General features: G+C 43.8%; 1 protein-coding gene across 3 annotated transcripts in view; it reads right to left on the bottom strand.

Moving 5' to 3' along the window:
- LOC139559337 (alpha-catulin-like) overlaps positions 1-14052 on the bottom strand; it is a 125640-nt gene that overhangs the window by 39106 nt on the left and 72482 nt on the right. For all 3 annotated transcript variants that reach the window (XM_071375262.1, XM_071375260.1, XM_071375261.1), the window contains exons 2-3: positions 7316-7505; positions 372-559 (exon numbers count right to left, since the gene is read on the bottom strand). In XM_071375262.1, coding sequence (XP_071231363.1) covers positions 372-559; positions 7316-7505 — 378 coding nt within the window. The remainder of the gene's footprint in view (positions 1-371; positions 560-7315; positions 7506-14052) is intronic.

Raw genomic sequence — 14052 nt, 5'->3', positions numbered from 1 at the left:
GGTCCTTTTATGTGAATGTGCTGCTACTCCCCCACCATTATCTCCACAGCAGCAGAGGAGTTCTCCTGTACTGTATCATGGAGCTCAGATAGGATCTGAAAGACTGGAAGGAGGATGGAGTTGCCAGTGCTGGGTGCTGGGTGCTGTGTGTGTGTGTGTGTGTGTGTGTGTGTGTGTGTGTGTGTGTGTGTGTGTGTGTGTGTGTGTGTGTGTGTGTGTGTGTGTGTGTGTGTGTGTGTGTGTGTGTGTGTGTGTGTGTGTCTGTACCTACTTTGTTCTGTGAGTCTGTGTGCATCTATAGCCCTATATCTATACTGTGTGGTCGGAAGCGGTAACTACTTAATGATCTGTTTGATGACGATGGTACCTACTTTGTTGCGTGAGGTGATGATCTGTTTGATGACGATGCGGTCTGCGAGGACCAGGACTTTGGTGACGGAGGAGAGGAGCATGCGGGCGGCCTTCACCATGCCTGTACGGTCACTGAACACTGTTGTGCGTCCGTCCACAGGGGGCGTCACCGCAGTCCCAACGTCTGTCAGCTGGGCTATGGCATCCCCTAGAGGACAAAAAGGACGGAGGATGAAAATGGTTTTTAGAGTCCGACCGATATGTTTTTTGGGCCTGATACCAATTCCGATTTTTGGGGGGACAAAACTTACCGATACCAATATATCAGCTGATATACTGTTTTACAGCGGAAATGAAAAAGTGTAATTTTCACCTAATGATTTCTCATAAGTTGCCATTCAGAAGAGCAACTGTCCTTAGAAATATGCTTCAAATGTTGATTTCTTACATTGTGAAATTAATGACACATCATGAGAATGGCTGCAAGTGTTCGGATAAGCATGAGATTCCCTTTTTTCATTCTATTTATAGAATATTGGTTATCGGTGGAGGAGGAGAAAGAGGAGGAGAAGGGGGAGGGTGATGATGATGATCAGGAGGAGTAAGAGGAGGAGAAGGGGGAGGGTGATGATGTTGATCAGGAGGAGTAAGAGGAGGAGAAGGGGGAGGGTGATGATGTTGATCAGGAGGAGTAAGAGGAGGAGAAGGGGGAGGGTGATGATGTTGATCAGGAGGAGTAAGAGGAGGAGAAGGGGAGGGTGATGATGTTGATCAGGAGGAGGAGGAGAGGGGGAGGGTGATGATGTTGATCAGGAGGAGTAAGAGGAGGAGAAGGGTGAGGGTGATGATGATGATCAGGAGGAGTAAGAGGAGGAGAAGGGGGAGGGTGATGATCAGGAGGAGTAAGAGGAGGAGAAGGGGGAGGGTGATGATGTTGATCAGGAGGAGTAAGAGGAGGAGAAGGGTGATGATGTTGATCAGGAGGAGTAAGAGGAGGAGAAGGGGGAGGGTGATGATGTAGATCAGGAGGAGTAAGAGGAGGAGAACGGGGAGGGTGATGATGTTTATCAGGAGGAGAAAGAGGAGGAGAAGGGGGAGGGTGATGATGTTTATCAGGAGGAGAAAGAGGAGGAGAAGGGGGAGGGTGATGATGTTTATCAGGAGGAGTAAGAGGAGGACAACGGGGAGGGTGATGATGATTATCAGGAGGAGGAAGAGGAAGAGAAGGGGGATGGTGATGATGTTGATCAGGAGGAGTAAGAGGAGGAGAAGGGGGATGGTGATGATGATCAAATCTATAGGAATTGTTCTATATCATTCAGCATAGAAACACCATACAACATTTTCAGAGGTACCATGTATAGTACATTATCACTTTATCTAAATGTTCTAATACTTGGTCATATTTCTTCACAGTGGTTTCATGCAGACCCCATTATCCAAAAACTTGTTCAAAGTTGCATAAACTAAAAAGTGACATCCAGAATTCAGCTCCACTTTGTTTGAGAGCTAAAACCCTTTAGGTTCCCTTCCCATTGTGCCCTATGTGACAATTGAGAGGCTCCTCCCCTCCCTTCTCTTCTCCTCTCCTCTGCTCTCCTGTGAGTCAACGGTAGCACCATAAACCCCAGTGGGAACATCTCATCCTGGACAGGCTTATATTCAGCTCGGTGGCACTGCAGCAATGTGATGCCAGCCAATGCTAGGGCCAGCTGGCACGCCCTCTGAGCGGCATGACCAGGCCATTTCAAACTGAGAGGCTGGTACACTGGAGGGTCGCTAATTCCTTCACGAAACTCCGAAACAACCCTGGGTGGACAACGGAGAAGTAAAACCAACATACAAATATTGGGCTGAATAACCATAACCAAAATAGTCTCGGGCAGTAGAGAGAGAGCGAGAGAAAGCGAGAGAGAAAGGGGGGGGTGAAGAGAGAGACTTGTATCACCTTGGCTGCATGGTTTGGCTCCTTTTTTGGGTTTGCTTGCAATCCAAAAGAAAGTGCACCGACGCACTGATTGCATTCGACAGCCCCTTGTGGATGCCAGAATCCCCCAAACCAGCTGAAACACTCAGCCTAGCTCACAAATAATGTTGCTGAACATCAGAATACGGTCCAGAAGCTGCATGGAGTTTGATTAAGCTATGCCAAATTTCCCCTGTTACACTTGTAACAGTGTTGCTCATTCGTCTTCTTGTTCTCTTTATCGCTAAGATCTCTTTTTATGGGAATTGTTTGTTTTCTGCTGCTTGGTATTCAAATGGGATGAACACTTGAAATGATTAAAACCTGTGGAGTCTTGTAACTGACTGAGTCCTGACCATAAAAAGAGTCTTGTAACAGTGTGATTGTGATATTATGTAGTCTACAGCCTGCAGGTTGCACTGACATACACCGTTTGAGAGATACAGGACCGTGGTGCCCTTTTACACACTTACTATCCAAAACTCTCAATACAGTATCTGCCTCCTAAAACCTTAGCTAGCGGCATAATTTGTTTGGTCTGGTCAAGCAGAACAGATTGAAGCCAACAACTCTGCCTCATTGCCTCCTCTCTACGACATCGCCCCATGATGGAGATCACCAAATTAAAGTAATGTAATCACCTTTTTTATTTATTTCATTACGCTTCTTGCCTGCCTGCCTCCATCTTCCTTGTTTGCTTCCCTCACTCCCTGCCTGCCTCCCTGTGTCTTTGCCTGCCTGCCTGCCTGCCTCCCTGTGTCTTTGCCTGCCTGCCTGCCTCCCTGTGTCTTTGCCTGCCTGCCTCCCTGTGTCTTTGCCTGCCTGCCTGCCTGCCTCCCTGCGCTGGAGGAGGTCCGCTTAGTCTCTTCCTCCCTCTGGTTACACTTTAAGAGGCCGTCAATCCTTCTCCTCTTCCCGCAGATTTAAAGCTTTACCTTCCTTTCCTTTCCCCTTCTTTCTTTCTTTTCATCACAGAGAAGACAACTTCATTCCGTCCCAGAACGACGGAGGGAAAAGTTCACTTTCTGTCTTTTTAACGGTGAAGGTAAAATATTCCCTCAATAGAGTGAACAAGGTAAGAAAACGGAAGAAAGGAGGAGTGGAAGGAATAAAATTGGCCACAGTGGGCCACTCTGGCTGACGCTTCCCACCAGCTCGCTTTTGTTTGGGTTCAGCCCTTTTCAAATCAGCACACTAGGAGATTAAACGCACTGTTACACATGCCGCTTCTCCTCAACATAAACCTATTATCCCGTGTTGGTTTCTAAATTCTTACCCTGTGAGATTTTGTTTTGGACTTAACATATCAACAGGATAAGACTTTGATTGGGCCTCAGGCTTTGACCCCCTATTCATCCTGCTATTTTTCACTTGAATAGAGTTGCAAAGCCGGCTCAAAAATATATTACTCTGTTTGTTTTAAAAGAGTGTTGATAGCTGCGGTGTACATATCCTCCTCCTACGGCATGTGGTAGTTATTCGGAGAATGACTGGACAGTTATGATGAAGAGATACAGGGTCGGCGTTTGTAGGTATATTTAGTTGCATGGGCTCATGGAAAAGTGTTGAAAGAGGGGGGGCACAAGGTCACATGTACCAGTTTCTCTTTTTGTCTCTCTAAGCAAAGGATTCAACTGCCGACAGCTGAGAACAGGCAAGATTCTCTCTCTCTCTCTATCCCTCTGAGCAAGAGAAGATACTGAAGATGAGTGAACTCTGTCCAGAAGACAGAGCAAGCACACCTCAGAATACCCTTCATTACGCCTGCAGCCCTGCCTGCCTGGTACACAAACACTTCAGCCTCAAATTACACAGCTCTCTCCTTTTCCAAACCTGACTCATACTGTTCTGTTCTCTGTCTCTGCATTTCCCCCCTCAGGATAGACCATAACCAACTTCGCTTCCCTCTAGCCTCTAGTCTTGCAAACTTAAACTAAACTTCACTCAAAACTAACAAAAACAACAGTATTTGACTTCTGAACACCTCTAGTGCAAATGTGTTGAATAGGCAGAGTTAGGGTTGCACATTTTTGGGAATATTCAGAGGTGGAAACTTTCCGTGGGAATATATGGGAATTAACGGGAATATATGGGAATTAACAGAAATATATGCAAATTAATATTAATACTATTTAAATGTAGATGTTTTTTGCATTGGATATATTTACCATATTATATGGAGACAGAAACATAAACCTTTTACCGTATCGTAAGTAGACATAATTGCAAATGATTAAATCCTTCCAATAGAAAACCTCCCCCCATTTAGTTACAAATTGAACTTTAATTAAATTAGTTGACTCTTCACATGGGATGATTTCACTGAACAACAAAAGAAAGGGAATATTGAATGATCCATCACATCTCCCAAAAATGTTTTCAACATATAGTACATCTGTAAAATGATAGTCTAGAAACTAAAGCTTTGGTTGTCTTCCTCTTAGGCTTCCATGTCTTCTCCCTGGACCTCCTCAATGTACACCTCTTGAACATCAGACTCTGAGGCCTCATTTTCACTGTCACTTTCCAACCTTGTTGAGGATGGCTCATTGTCAGGCTTAAAAAGACTCAAATTTGCCCGGATGGCCACCAATTTTTAAACTATTGTATTGGTCAGCCTGTTGGGTGCTTTGGTGTGTGTGTTCCCAAACAAGGACCAGTTGCGCTCTGAGGCGGCTGATGTTGGTGGCGTTTGGAGGATGATGGAGGCAACAGGGGAAAGAGCCTCAGATCCACAAAGTCCCTTCCACCAGGGACTGGTGAGATATTTGGCACAACTGCCATATTGCATCTCCATCCCAAAGCCCTTGCTTGGAAGTGTACTTCGCCAGACTGCCAAGAACCTTGCCCTCCTCCAGGCCAAGGTGGCGAGACACGGTAGTGATGACACCATAGGCCTTGTTGACCTCTGCACTGGACAGGATGCTCTTGCCAGCATACTTGGGGTCCAACATGTATGCTGCGGTGTGTATGGGCTTCAGGCAGAAGTCTTCACGCTTCTTGATGTATTTCAGAACTGCAGTTTCCTATGCTTGGATCAACAGTGAAGTGGGCAGGGCAGTACGGATTTCTTCTCTTACATCTGAAAGCAGAGTCTGAACATCAGGCAGGATGGCATTGTCTCCCTCAATCCGTGCAATGGCTACTGCTATAGGTTTCAGGAGTTTCAGGCTGCTTACCACTCTCTCCCAAAATACATCATCCAGGAGGATCCTCTTGATGGGGCTGTCCATATCGGCAGACTGTGATATGAACATTTCTTGGAGAGACTCTTTCCCCTCCAGGAGGCTGTCAAACATGATGACAACACCACCCTAACGGGTGTTGCTGGGCAGATTCAATGTGGTGCTCTTATTCTTCTCACTTTGCTTGGTGAGGTAGATTGCTGCTATAACTTGATGACCCTTCACATACCTAACCATTTCCTTGGCTTTCTTGTAGAGTGTATCCATTGTTTTCAGTGCTATGATGTCCTTGAGGAGCAGATTCAATGCATGAGCAGCACATCCAATGGGTGTGATATGAAGGTAGGACCCCTCACTTTAGACCAAGCAGCCTTCATGTTCGCAGCATTGTCTGTCACCAGTGCAAATACCTTCTGTTGTCCAAGGTCATTGATTACTGCCTTCAACTCATCTGCAATGTAGAGAGCGGTGTGTCTGATGTACCTTGTGTCTGTGCTCTTGTAGAATACTGGTTGAGGGGTGGAGATGATATAGTTAATTATTTCTTGCCCACGAACATTCGACCACCCATCAGAGATGATTGCAATACAGTCTGCTTTCTCTATAATTTGCTTGACCTTCACTTGAACTCTGTTGAACTCTGCATCCAGCAAATGAGTAGATAAAGCATGTCTGGTTGGAGGAGTGTATGCTGGGCGAAGAACATTCAGAAATCTCTTCCAATACACATTGCCTGTGAGCATCAGAGGTGAACCAGTTACATACACAGCTTGAGCAAGACATTCATCAGCATTTCTCTGACTACGTTCCTCCATTGAGTCAAAAAAACTTCTGATTCCAGGAGGACCATGAGCTGTTGCTATCGATAAGGTGTCTGATTCATAATTTTCACCTCGAATAGAAGTAGAGGGACTTTTGTCAAAGGTTGCTTGTTGTGAGTCCTGAGGGAACTTTATGCACTTGGTCAGATGATTCTGCATCTTCGTTGCATTCTTCACATATGATTTGGCACAGTATTTGCAAATGTACACAGCTTTTCCTTCTACATTAGCTGCAGTGAAATGTCTCCACACATCAGATAGTGCTCGTGGCATTTTCCTGTAAAGATTAGAAGATTTTTTTTTTTTTTTAACAGAATACAATTCCCTGTGCAGATAAATAGTTAAGCAGTTAGATTAAACTCCTTTGTAAGACAAATGTTTTAGAATGAAACATGTATGGAAATAAATGAATGAACACTCCTATGTTAGCAGGCTCAAGCAAGCTAAAACCCACATCGTAGCAAAAACGAACTAGCAGAAATTGTTAACAAATTAGAAATTATTTAAACACACGTTGCTATAGGGTACTATTTACTAGTTAACAAAAAATAATGTATGTCATATAAAATATATTCACCCCACCCAGTATTGTAATCAAAACTTACCAGAAAGCATGTAGTCCTTGGCTCAGACAGTGTAGTAGTGTGGGCTCAATAACATCTCATTAGTGTGTAAGATCTTGAGAATCAGCTGTACATGTGATGGCAGAATGCACTGTGCATGCAGAGGGTTGCAATTCCATTGAATTGGGGATAGTTTAACCAAAATATGCCATAAGACCTAGAATTGCCTTATCTGTATCCCACAAAAAAGGTTCACTGTTATAAGCTAACTTTTTGATGAATTTTTTCCGACCCGTTTTAAAAATGTATTTATGATGAAAACAGCAAAAACACTCCCTTCGTTGGACTGCATTCAAAATGGCACCTTCTTCCCTATAGAGTGCACTAGGATGCCATTTAGGATGTAATTTCAGACGCAGATCCAGTTACCTGCTCTGCGGGCCTCGAAGCAGGCCATGCCCATCTCCTCCTTCAGCTCCTCGTTCTCCACGGCAATGGCCTCGCCCACGGCAACGAAGCGACCCACAGCAACACTAACAGCCTGGCCCACCCTCTGGATGGCCTGCTGCGTCCGCTCCGACTTCTTTGGTTTGTCTTTGTGATTGATCAGGGTGGTGATCTAGGAGGATACAGAGACTAGTCAGTGATGTGTGCCTTGTGTTTTGATTATAGGTGTACAGCAGTGGTCGCCAACCGGTCGATCGCGATCTGGTCAATCTCCAAGCCATTCCTAGTCGATCACCAAGCATTTCTGTGATAAACCCAACAATAAAGCCTTGCGTTCCTATTTTTTTCCCCCCGTTTCCCGCAGCAGCCCTAGCGCCGGGAAGGCAAAGTATTGCCATTTTAAACCAATTCATGTGTCTGAAGGTAGAACTCCGCCTACCCGGCAGGCCCAGAGAGCAAATCAAGTGCACTTATAGGCCTAATGCTGGTCAATCAGATATTTCAGATCACCGTGTCTACACAGTTTCCTCGCTCCATAGACTGTAAAAAGAAGCCTTGAACTCACAGCAAAGTTGATCATGTGAGATTTCAGAACATTTCAAACCATGAGTAGAGAGAGACTCAACGAATACAGCAAAGAGCTGCTGTTTTTATGAAAAAGTTCAAGTTTAAGTTGTTATTCAGCACTGTCAACACTTAGTTAATCAGTTTTATAAGCCATAAAATGCGAGTGTTTCGATAAGCTTGCGTTGTTGTTGTTATTTCTCTGGTCATAGGAGTAACAACATTAATTGGTTCATGAGGCAGAAGTAATGCAGTGCAAATTAAGCCTCACCATCAGCTGGAAGACTGTGTCCCCTTTTCTCAGTTGAGGGAGGGAGAGAGGAGGGACAGTGAGTCGGGTGAGAGGCAGCCTCACTGCTGCTCCCTCCCTCCCCTCAGACTGACCATCAGATGCAGGCCATCAGCACAGTAAACAAAACAAGCTAATTATTATGCTCACTCAGCTGTGCCTCACAAGTAATAGAACAAATGATCAATTACCAGTGTGATCATATACCTACAATTTTTAAATATAATTTAAAAAGATGGTCTGAGAAGAACAACATTGGCTGGGCAATTCAAGCGTAGCCAATATGCAGTGATAATTAGACCAAATTCCTATTTCCATCCATGACTAATTTAGGAAAGGGTCAATATGAGCTAGCTAGCTAGCCACCGGAGGACAACAACAACGAGATGCAACAATTCAAGTTTATTCTGTCAATGGCGTTTGGCTTGATGTGATGTGATTGGTGTGAAGCCAAATCCAAACTGGCTTCCCTTGACACTTTTTTTTGGTGGACCAGGACCATTCACAGTTGAGCTCGCTCAGTTTAGCTCAACATTGATTGGCTATTATTTCATTTTTTTAATATTAAGGGCGTCCAAATGCTCGCTGGCTTCCCTTGCATTCAATGCTATGGGCGGCAACAATATCATCCTCTTTTTGATCAGACAGCATCAATATGGGCGGCAACAATATCATCCTCTTTATGACCAGACAGCATCAGATACATGGGCTATCCATACAGAGACAGAGGTGCGCAGTTTCATTCGCTCGGATACTTTCTCTGGTGAGATACATTCAGCCTTATGCAAATTGAAAGACAATTATGAAACAAAGAAATATACATAATTTTTATATATATAAAAATTATTATATACTGTATATATATATATATATAGAGAGAGAATAATTTTGGGGGGAAATCCTGGTTTCCTTTAGCAACCATGAATACACGCCACTGAGTCTACCCCGTCCAGTGTACAGCACGTAAACACAGGCCGTGTTTCTACCACTTTCCCCAAGTGAGTACACAGAAGAAAAGTCAAAATTATAATAAATTATTTTTCACGGATAGAGACAGAGAACTGATTGCTGATTTCCTATGGAGTAACAGGTTTGGAGCCGGCAGTGAGACAGCAGGAGAGAAGAGGTGTGTCCTATAGCTCAGCATCTACACCCACACCCACACCCACACAGTCGCACGCACTGACACTAGGGCTGTGAACGTTTAAACAAAATTGGAATCGTTAACGTTTAGAAAAAACGTTTTTTCCCTTTACAAAACAAAATATAAATCACAAAACTACCACTAACAGGTCCCGATCATCATCATAAAGACAAAAATACAAATGATACAAATACCTAATGCAACAATGCTGTAACGCTACTTTTTGCCACAGACATAAAACGCTCAGCACGTCATCGTTGTTAACAGTTGAAAAATGGCAGTGAGACAGGGAAGCGACAGCAGCGAAGGCCTGTATGACAATACTTTGACAAGTTATACGAGAAGGTGGTGAAATACAAGGTGGAACTGAGCTAGAGTGGCAGTACAGGTGCAATACTTAACCATCTAAAAAGGGGGTCACCGTGAGACCCCTAAACAGTACAGGTGCAATACTTAACCATCTAAAAAGGGGGCACCGTGAGACCCCTAAACAGTACAGGTGCAATACTTAACCATCTAAAAAGGGGGCACCGTGAGACCCCTAAACAGTACAGGTGCAATACTTAACCATCTAAAAAGGGGGCACCGTGAGACCCCTAAACAGTACAGGTGCAATACTTAACCATCTAAAAAGGGGGCACCGTGAGACCCCTAAACAGTACAGGTGCAATACTTAACCATCTAAAAAGGGGGCACCGTGAGACCCCTAAACAGTACAGGTGCAATACTTAACCATCTAAAAAGGGGGCACCGTGAGACCCCTAAACAGTACAGGTGCAATACTTAACCATCTAAAAAGGGGGCACCGTGAGACCCCTAAACAGTACAGGTGCAATACTTAACCATCTAAAAGGGGGCACCGTGAGACCCCTAAACAGTACAGGTGCAATACTTAACCATCTAAAAAGGGGGCACCGTGAGACCCCTAAACAGTACAGGTGCAATACTTAACCATCTAAAAAGGGGGCACCGTGAGACCCCTAAACAGTACAGGTGCAATACTTAACCATCTAAAAAGGGGGCATCGTGAGACCCCTAAACAGTACAGGTGCAATACTTAACCATCTAAAAAGGGGGCACCGTGAGACCCCTAAACAGTACAGGCCACTAATAACAGACATTAGACAGGTTCACATAAAAGAAGTGCAAGAAGAGACGGAGTGAAAAAAATCACAGCGCTGATTACAGAAACGATTCCAGTTGATATGCAGCCATTGTCAATGGTAGAGGATATCGGCTTTACTGCTCTGACGGCACATCTAGAGCCAAATTGTACAATGATTACTCTGCAAGTATAAAGTGCAAGCTCTAAAACACCCCATGCATGGCGTTAATAACAAATTGTTGGACGTCTATGAACACGCTGTCATACATCACTGCAATGAGTCATCACATTGATGAGAGGTGGAACATGAAGTCCCATGTACTGAAGACCAGTGGCGGTCGGTGGCGTTTAAGATGAGGGAGGACACTTTTTTTATCATGAGCATGACCTTATTTCTATTACAGCATATTGGATGACTGTCATTCATATTCCATTCACCCAGTTCAATGTAACATCGAAAGGTTTAGGCTACTACATGATACTCAAATTTCCCTATACCCATCATGAGGTTGCTACAACCTAGCCTATGAATGAAAGTTTACAACGTAGGTGCACACAGGTCGAGAGAAACATTTGAGATGACAGACAGTGACACATGGACAGACAGTAACACATTCAATACCGCCTTGTATTCAATACCGCCTTACCTGCATCTAGCTTATCTAGGGTGTGACTTGGGTCAGTTAGGATCACTACTTTATTTTAAGAATGTGAAATGTCAGAGTAATAGTAGAGAGAATTATTTCTTTCAGCTTCTTTTTCTTTCATCACATTCCCAGTGGGTCAGAAGTTTACATACACTCAATTAGTATTTGGTAGCATTGCATTTAAATTGTTTAACTTGGGTCAAACGTTTCGGGTAGCCTTCCACAAGCTTCCCACAATAAGTTGGGTGAATTTTGGCCCATTCCTCCTGACAGAGCTGGTGTAACTGAGTCAGGTTTGTATAACTCCTTGCTAGCTCACACTTTTTCAGTTCTGCCCAAAATGTTCTATAGGATTGAGGTCAGAGCTTTGTGATGGCCTCCCCAATACCTTGACTCTGTTGTCCTTAAGCCATTTTGCCACAACTTTGGAAGTATGCTTGGGGTCAGTGTCCATTTGGTAGACCCATTTGCGACCAAGCTTTAACTTCCTGACTGATGTCTTGAGATGTTGCTTCAATATATCCACATAATTTTCCTGCCTCATGATGCCATCTATTTTGTGAAGTGCACTAATCCCTCCTGCAGCAAAGCACCCCCACAACATGATGCTGCCACCCCCTTGTTTCACGGTTGGGATGGTGTTCTTCGGCTTGCAAGCCTCCCCCTTTTTCCTCCAAACATAACAATGGTCATTATGGCCAAACAGTTCTATTTTTGTTTCATCAGACCAGAGGACATTTTTCCAAAAAGTACGATCTTTGTCCCCATGTACAGTTGCAAACCGTAGTCTGGCTTTTTTATGGCGGTTTTGGAGCAGTGGTTTCTTCCTTGCCGAGCGGCATTTCAGATTTTGTTGATATAGGACTTGTTTTACTGTGGATATAGACGCTTTTGTACCTGTTTCCTCCAGCATCTTCACAAAGTCCTTTGCTGTTGTTCTGTGATTGACTTGCACTTTTCGTACCAAAGTATGTTCATCTCTAGGAGACAGAACGCGTCTCCTTCCTGAGCGGTATGACGGCTGGGTGGTCCCATGGTGATTATACTTGCGTACTATTGTTTGTACAGATGAACGTGGTACCTTCAGGTACCTTGTACAGATGAACGTGGTATCTTCAGGTTTGGAAATTGCTCCCAAGGATGAACCAGACTTGTGGAGGTCTACAATTATTTTTTATGAGGTCTTGGCTGAGTTCTTTTGATTTTCCCATGATGTCAAGCAAAGAGGCACTGCGTGTGAAGGTTGGCCTTGAAATACATCCACAGGTACACCTCCAATTGACTCAAATTATGTCAATTAGCCTATCAGAAGCTTCTAAAGCCATGACATAATTTTCGGGAATTTTCCAAGCTGTTTAAAAGCACAGTCAACTTAGTGTATGTAAACTTCTGACCCACTGGAATTGCGATACAGTGAATTAAAAGTGAAATAATCTGTCTGTAAACAATTGTTGGAAAAAGTAGATGTCCTAACCGACTTGCCAAAACTATAGTTTGTTAACAAGAAATTTGTGGAGTCGTTGAAAAATGAGTTTTAATGACTCCAACCTAAGTGTATGTAAACTTCCGACTTCAACTGTATGTAGATATTCCATTAAAAAAAATCACCCGTTTCCAGCTACAATAGTCATTTACAACATTAACAATGTCTACACTGTATTTCTGATCAATTTTATGTTATTTTAATGGACAAAAAATTTGCTTTTCTTTCAAAAACAAGGACATTTCTAAGTGACCCCAAACTTTTGAACAGTACTGTATATATTTTTTAAAGTCAGTTAACAACAAATTCTTATTTACAATGACGGCCTACCAAAAGGCAAAAGGTCTTCTGCTGGGACGGAGGACTCACCAATCAATGAGAAACTTGACCCTGTCTCTCACTCATAAACTTGGGGTCAGTGTGGCAACAGCAGTGATCATGCTTTTCTCCAAGTCGAGTCTGTTCCTGTTCTTGGTCTTGATTAGAGTCATGGATGAAAATGTCATTTCACATACATATGTAGATCCAAAGGGTAGCAGTTCATTCAGTGCATGCTTCCCCAAATCAGAATATTCCTTCTCCACATCATGCAAGAACTGTGACAGTCTTGTCTCTGAGTACCTCATCTCCAGGCCACGGCCTGAGGACACATCCAGAAGATTATCCTGCAGTCTGGTAGGAATGTTGTTGTTGGTACTGTAAGTCATGAAAGGATTATATGTAACGGATGTGAAATGGCTAGCTAGTTAGCGGGTACGCGCTACTAGCGTTTCAATCAGTTACGTCACTTGCTCTGAAACCTAGAAGTAGGGTTGCCCCTTGCTCTGCAAGGGCCGCGGCTTTTGTGGAGCGATGGGTAACGACGCTTCGTGGGTGACCGTTGTTGATGTGTGCAGAGGGTCCCTGGTTCGCGCCCGTGTCGGGGCGAGGGGACAGACGTAAAGTTATACTGTTACATATACACCCAGTCAAGTTTGGCAGACTTGTTTTCAATGTCAGGGAAGTAGGAGTAGAACTCACTGTTGAGATTGGGTAAATGTGAGCTAACTATTTGCACCATAGGAGCTCTGTCAACATCGTATGTAGAAAGGTAGGTGTCAAGCTGCTGGAAACAACTTCTATCCCCATCTTCACATTTATTCTCCCAGAGTTTGATCTTCTTCATGAATCTACGCACATACAGTACATGTTTAGAATGTGTGTGTCGAATACAAATTCCATCTAGACACCGTTGCCCTAGTAGAGCACACAAAAAACTATACATACCTTGGCCTAAACATCAGAGCCACAGGTAACTTCCACAAAGCCGTGAACGATCTGAGAGACAAGGCAAGAAGGGCATTCTATGCCATCAAAAGGAACATAAAATTCGACATACCAATTAGGATCTGGCTAAAAATACTTGAATCAGTTATAGAACTCATTGCCGTTCATGGTTGTGAGGTCTGGGGTCCGCTCACCAACCAAGAATTCACAAAATGGGACAA

Source organism: Salvelinus alpinus, chromosome 29 (assembly GCF_045679555.1).
Source record: "Salvelinus alpinus chromosome 29, SLU_Salpinus.1, whole genome shotgun sequence".
NCBI classification, from domain to species: Eukaryota; Metazoa; Chordata; class Actinopteri; order Salmoniformes; family Salmonidae; genus Salvelinus; species Salvelinus alpinus.
This window is presented reverse-complemented; position numbering and strand designations above follow the sequence as displayed.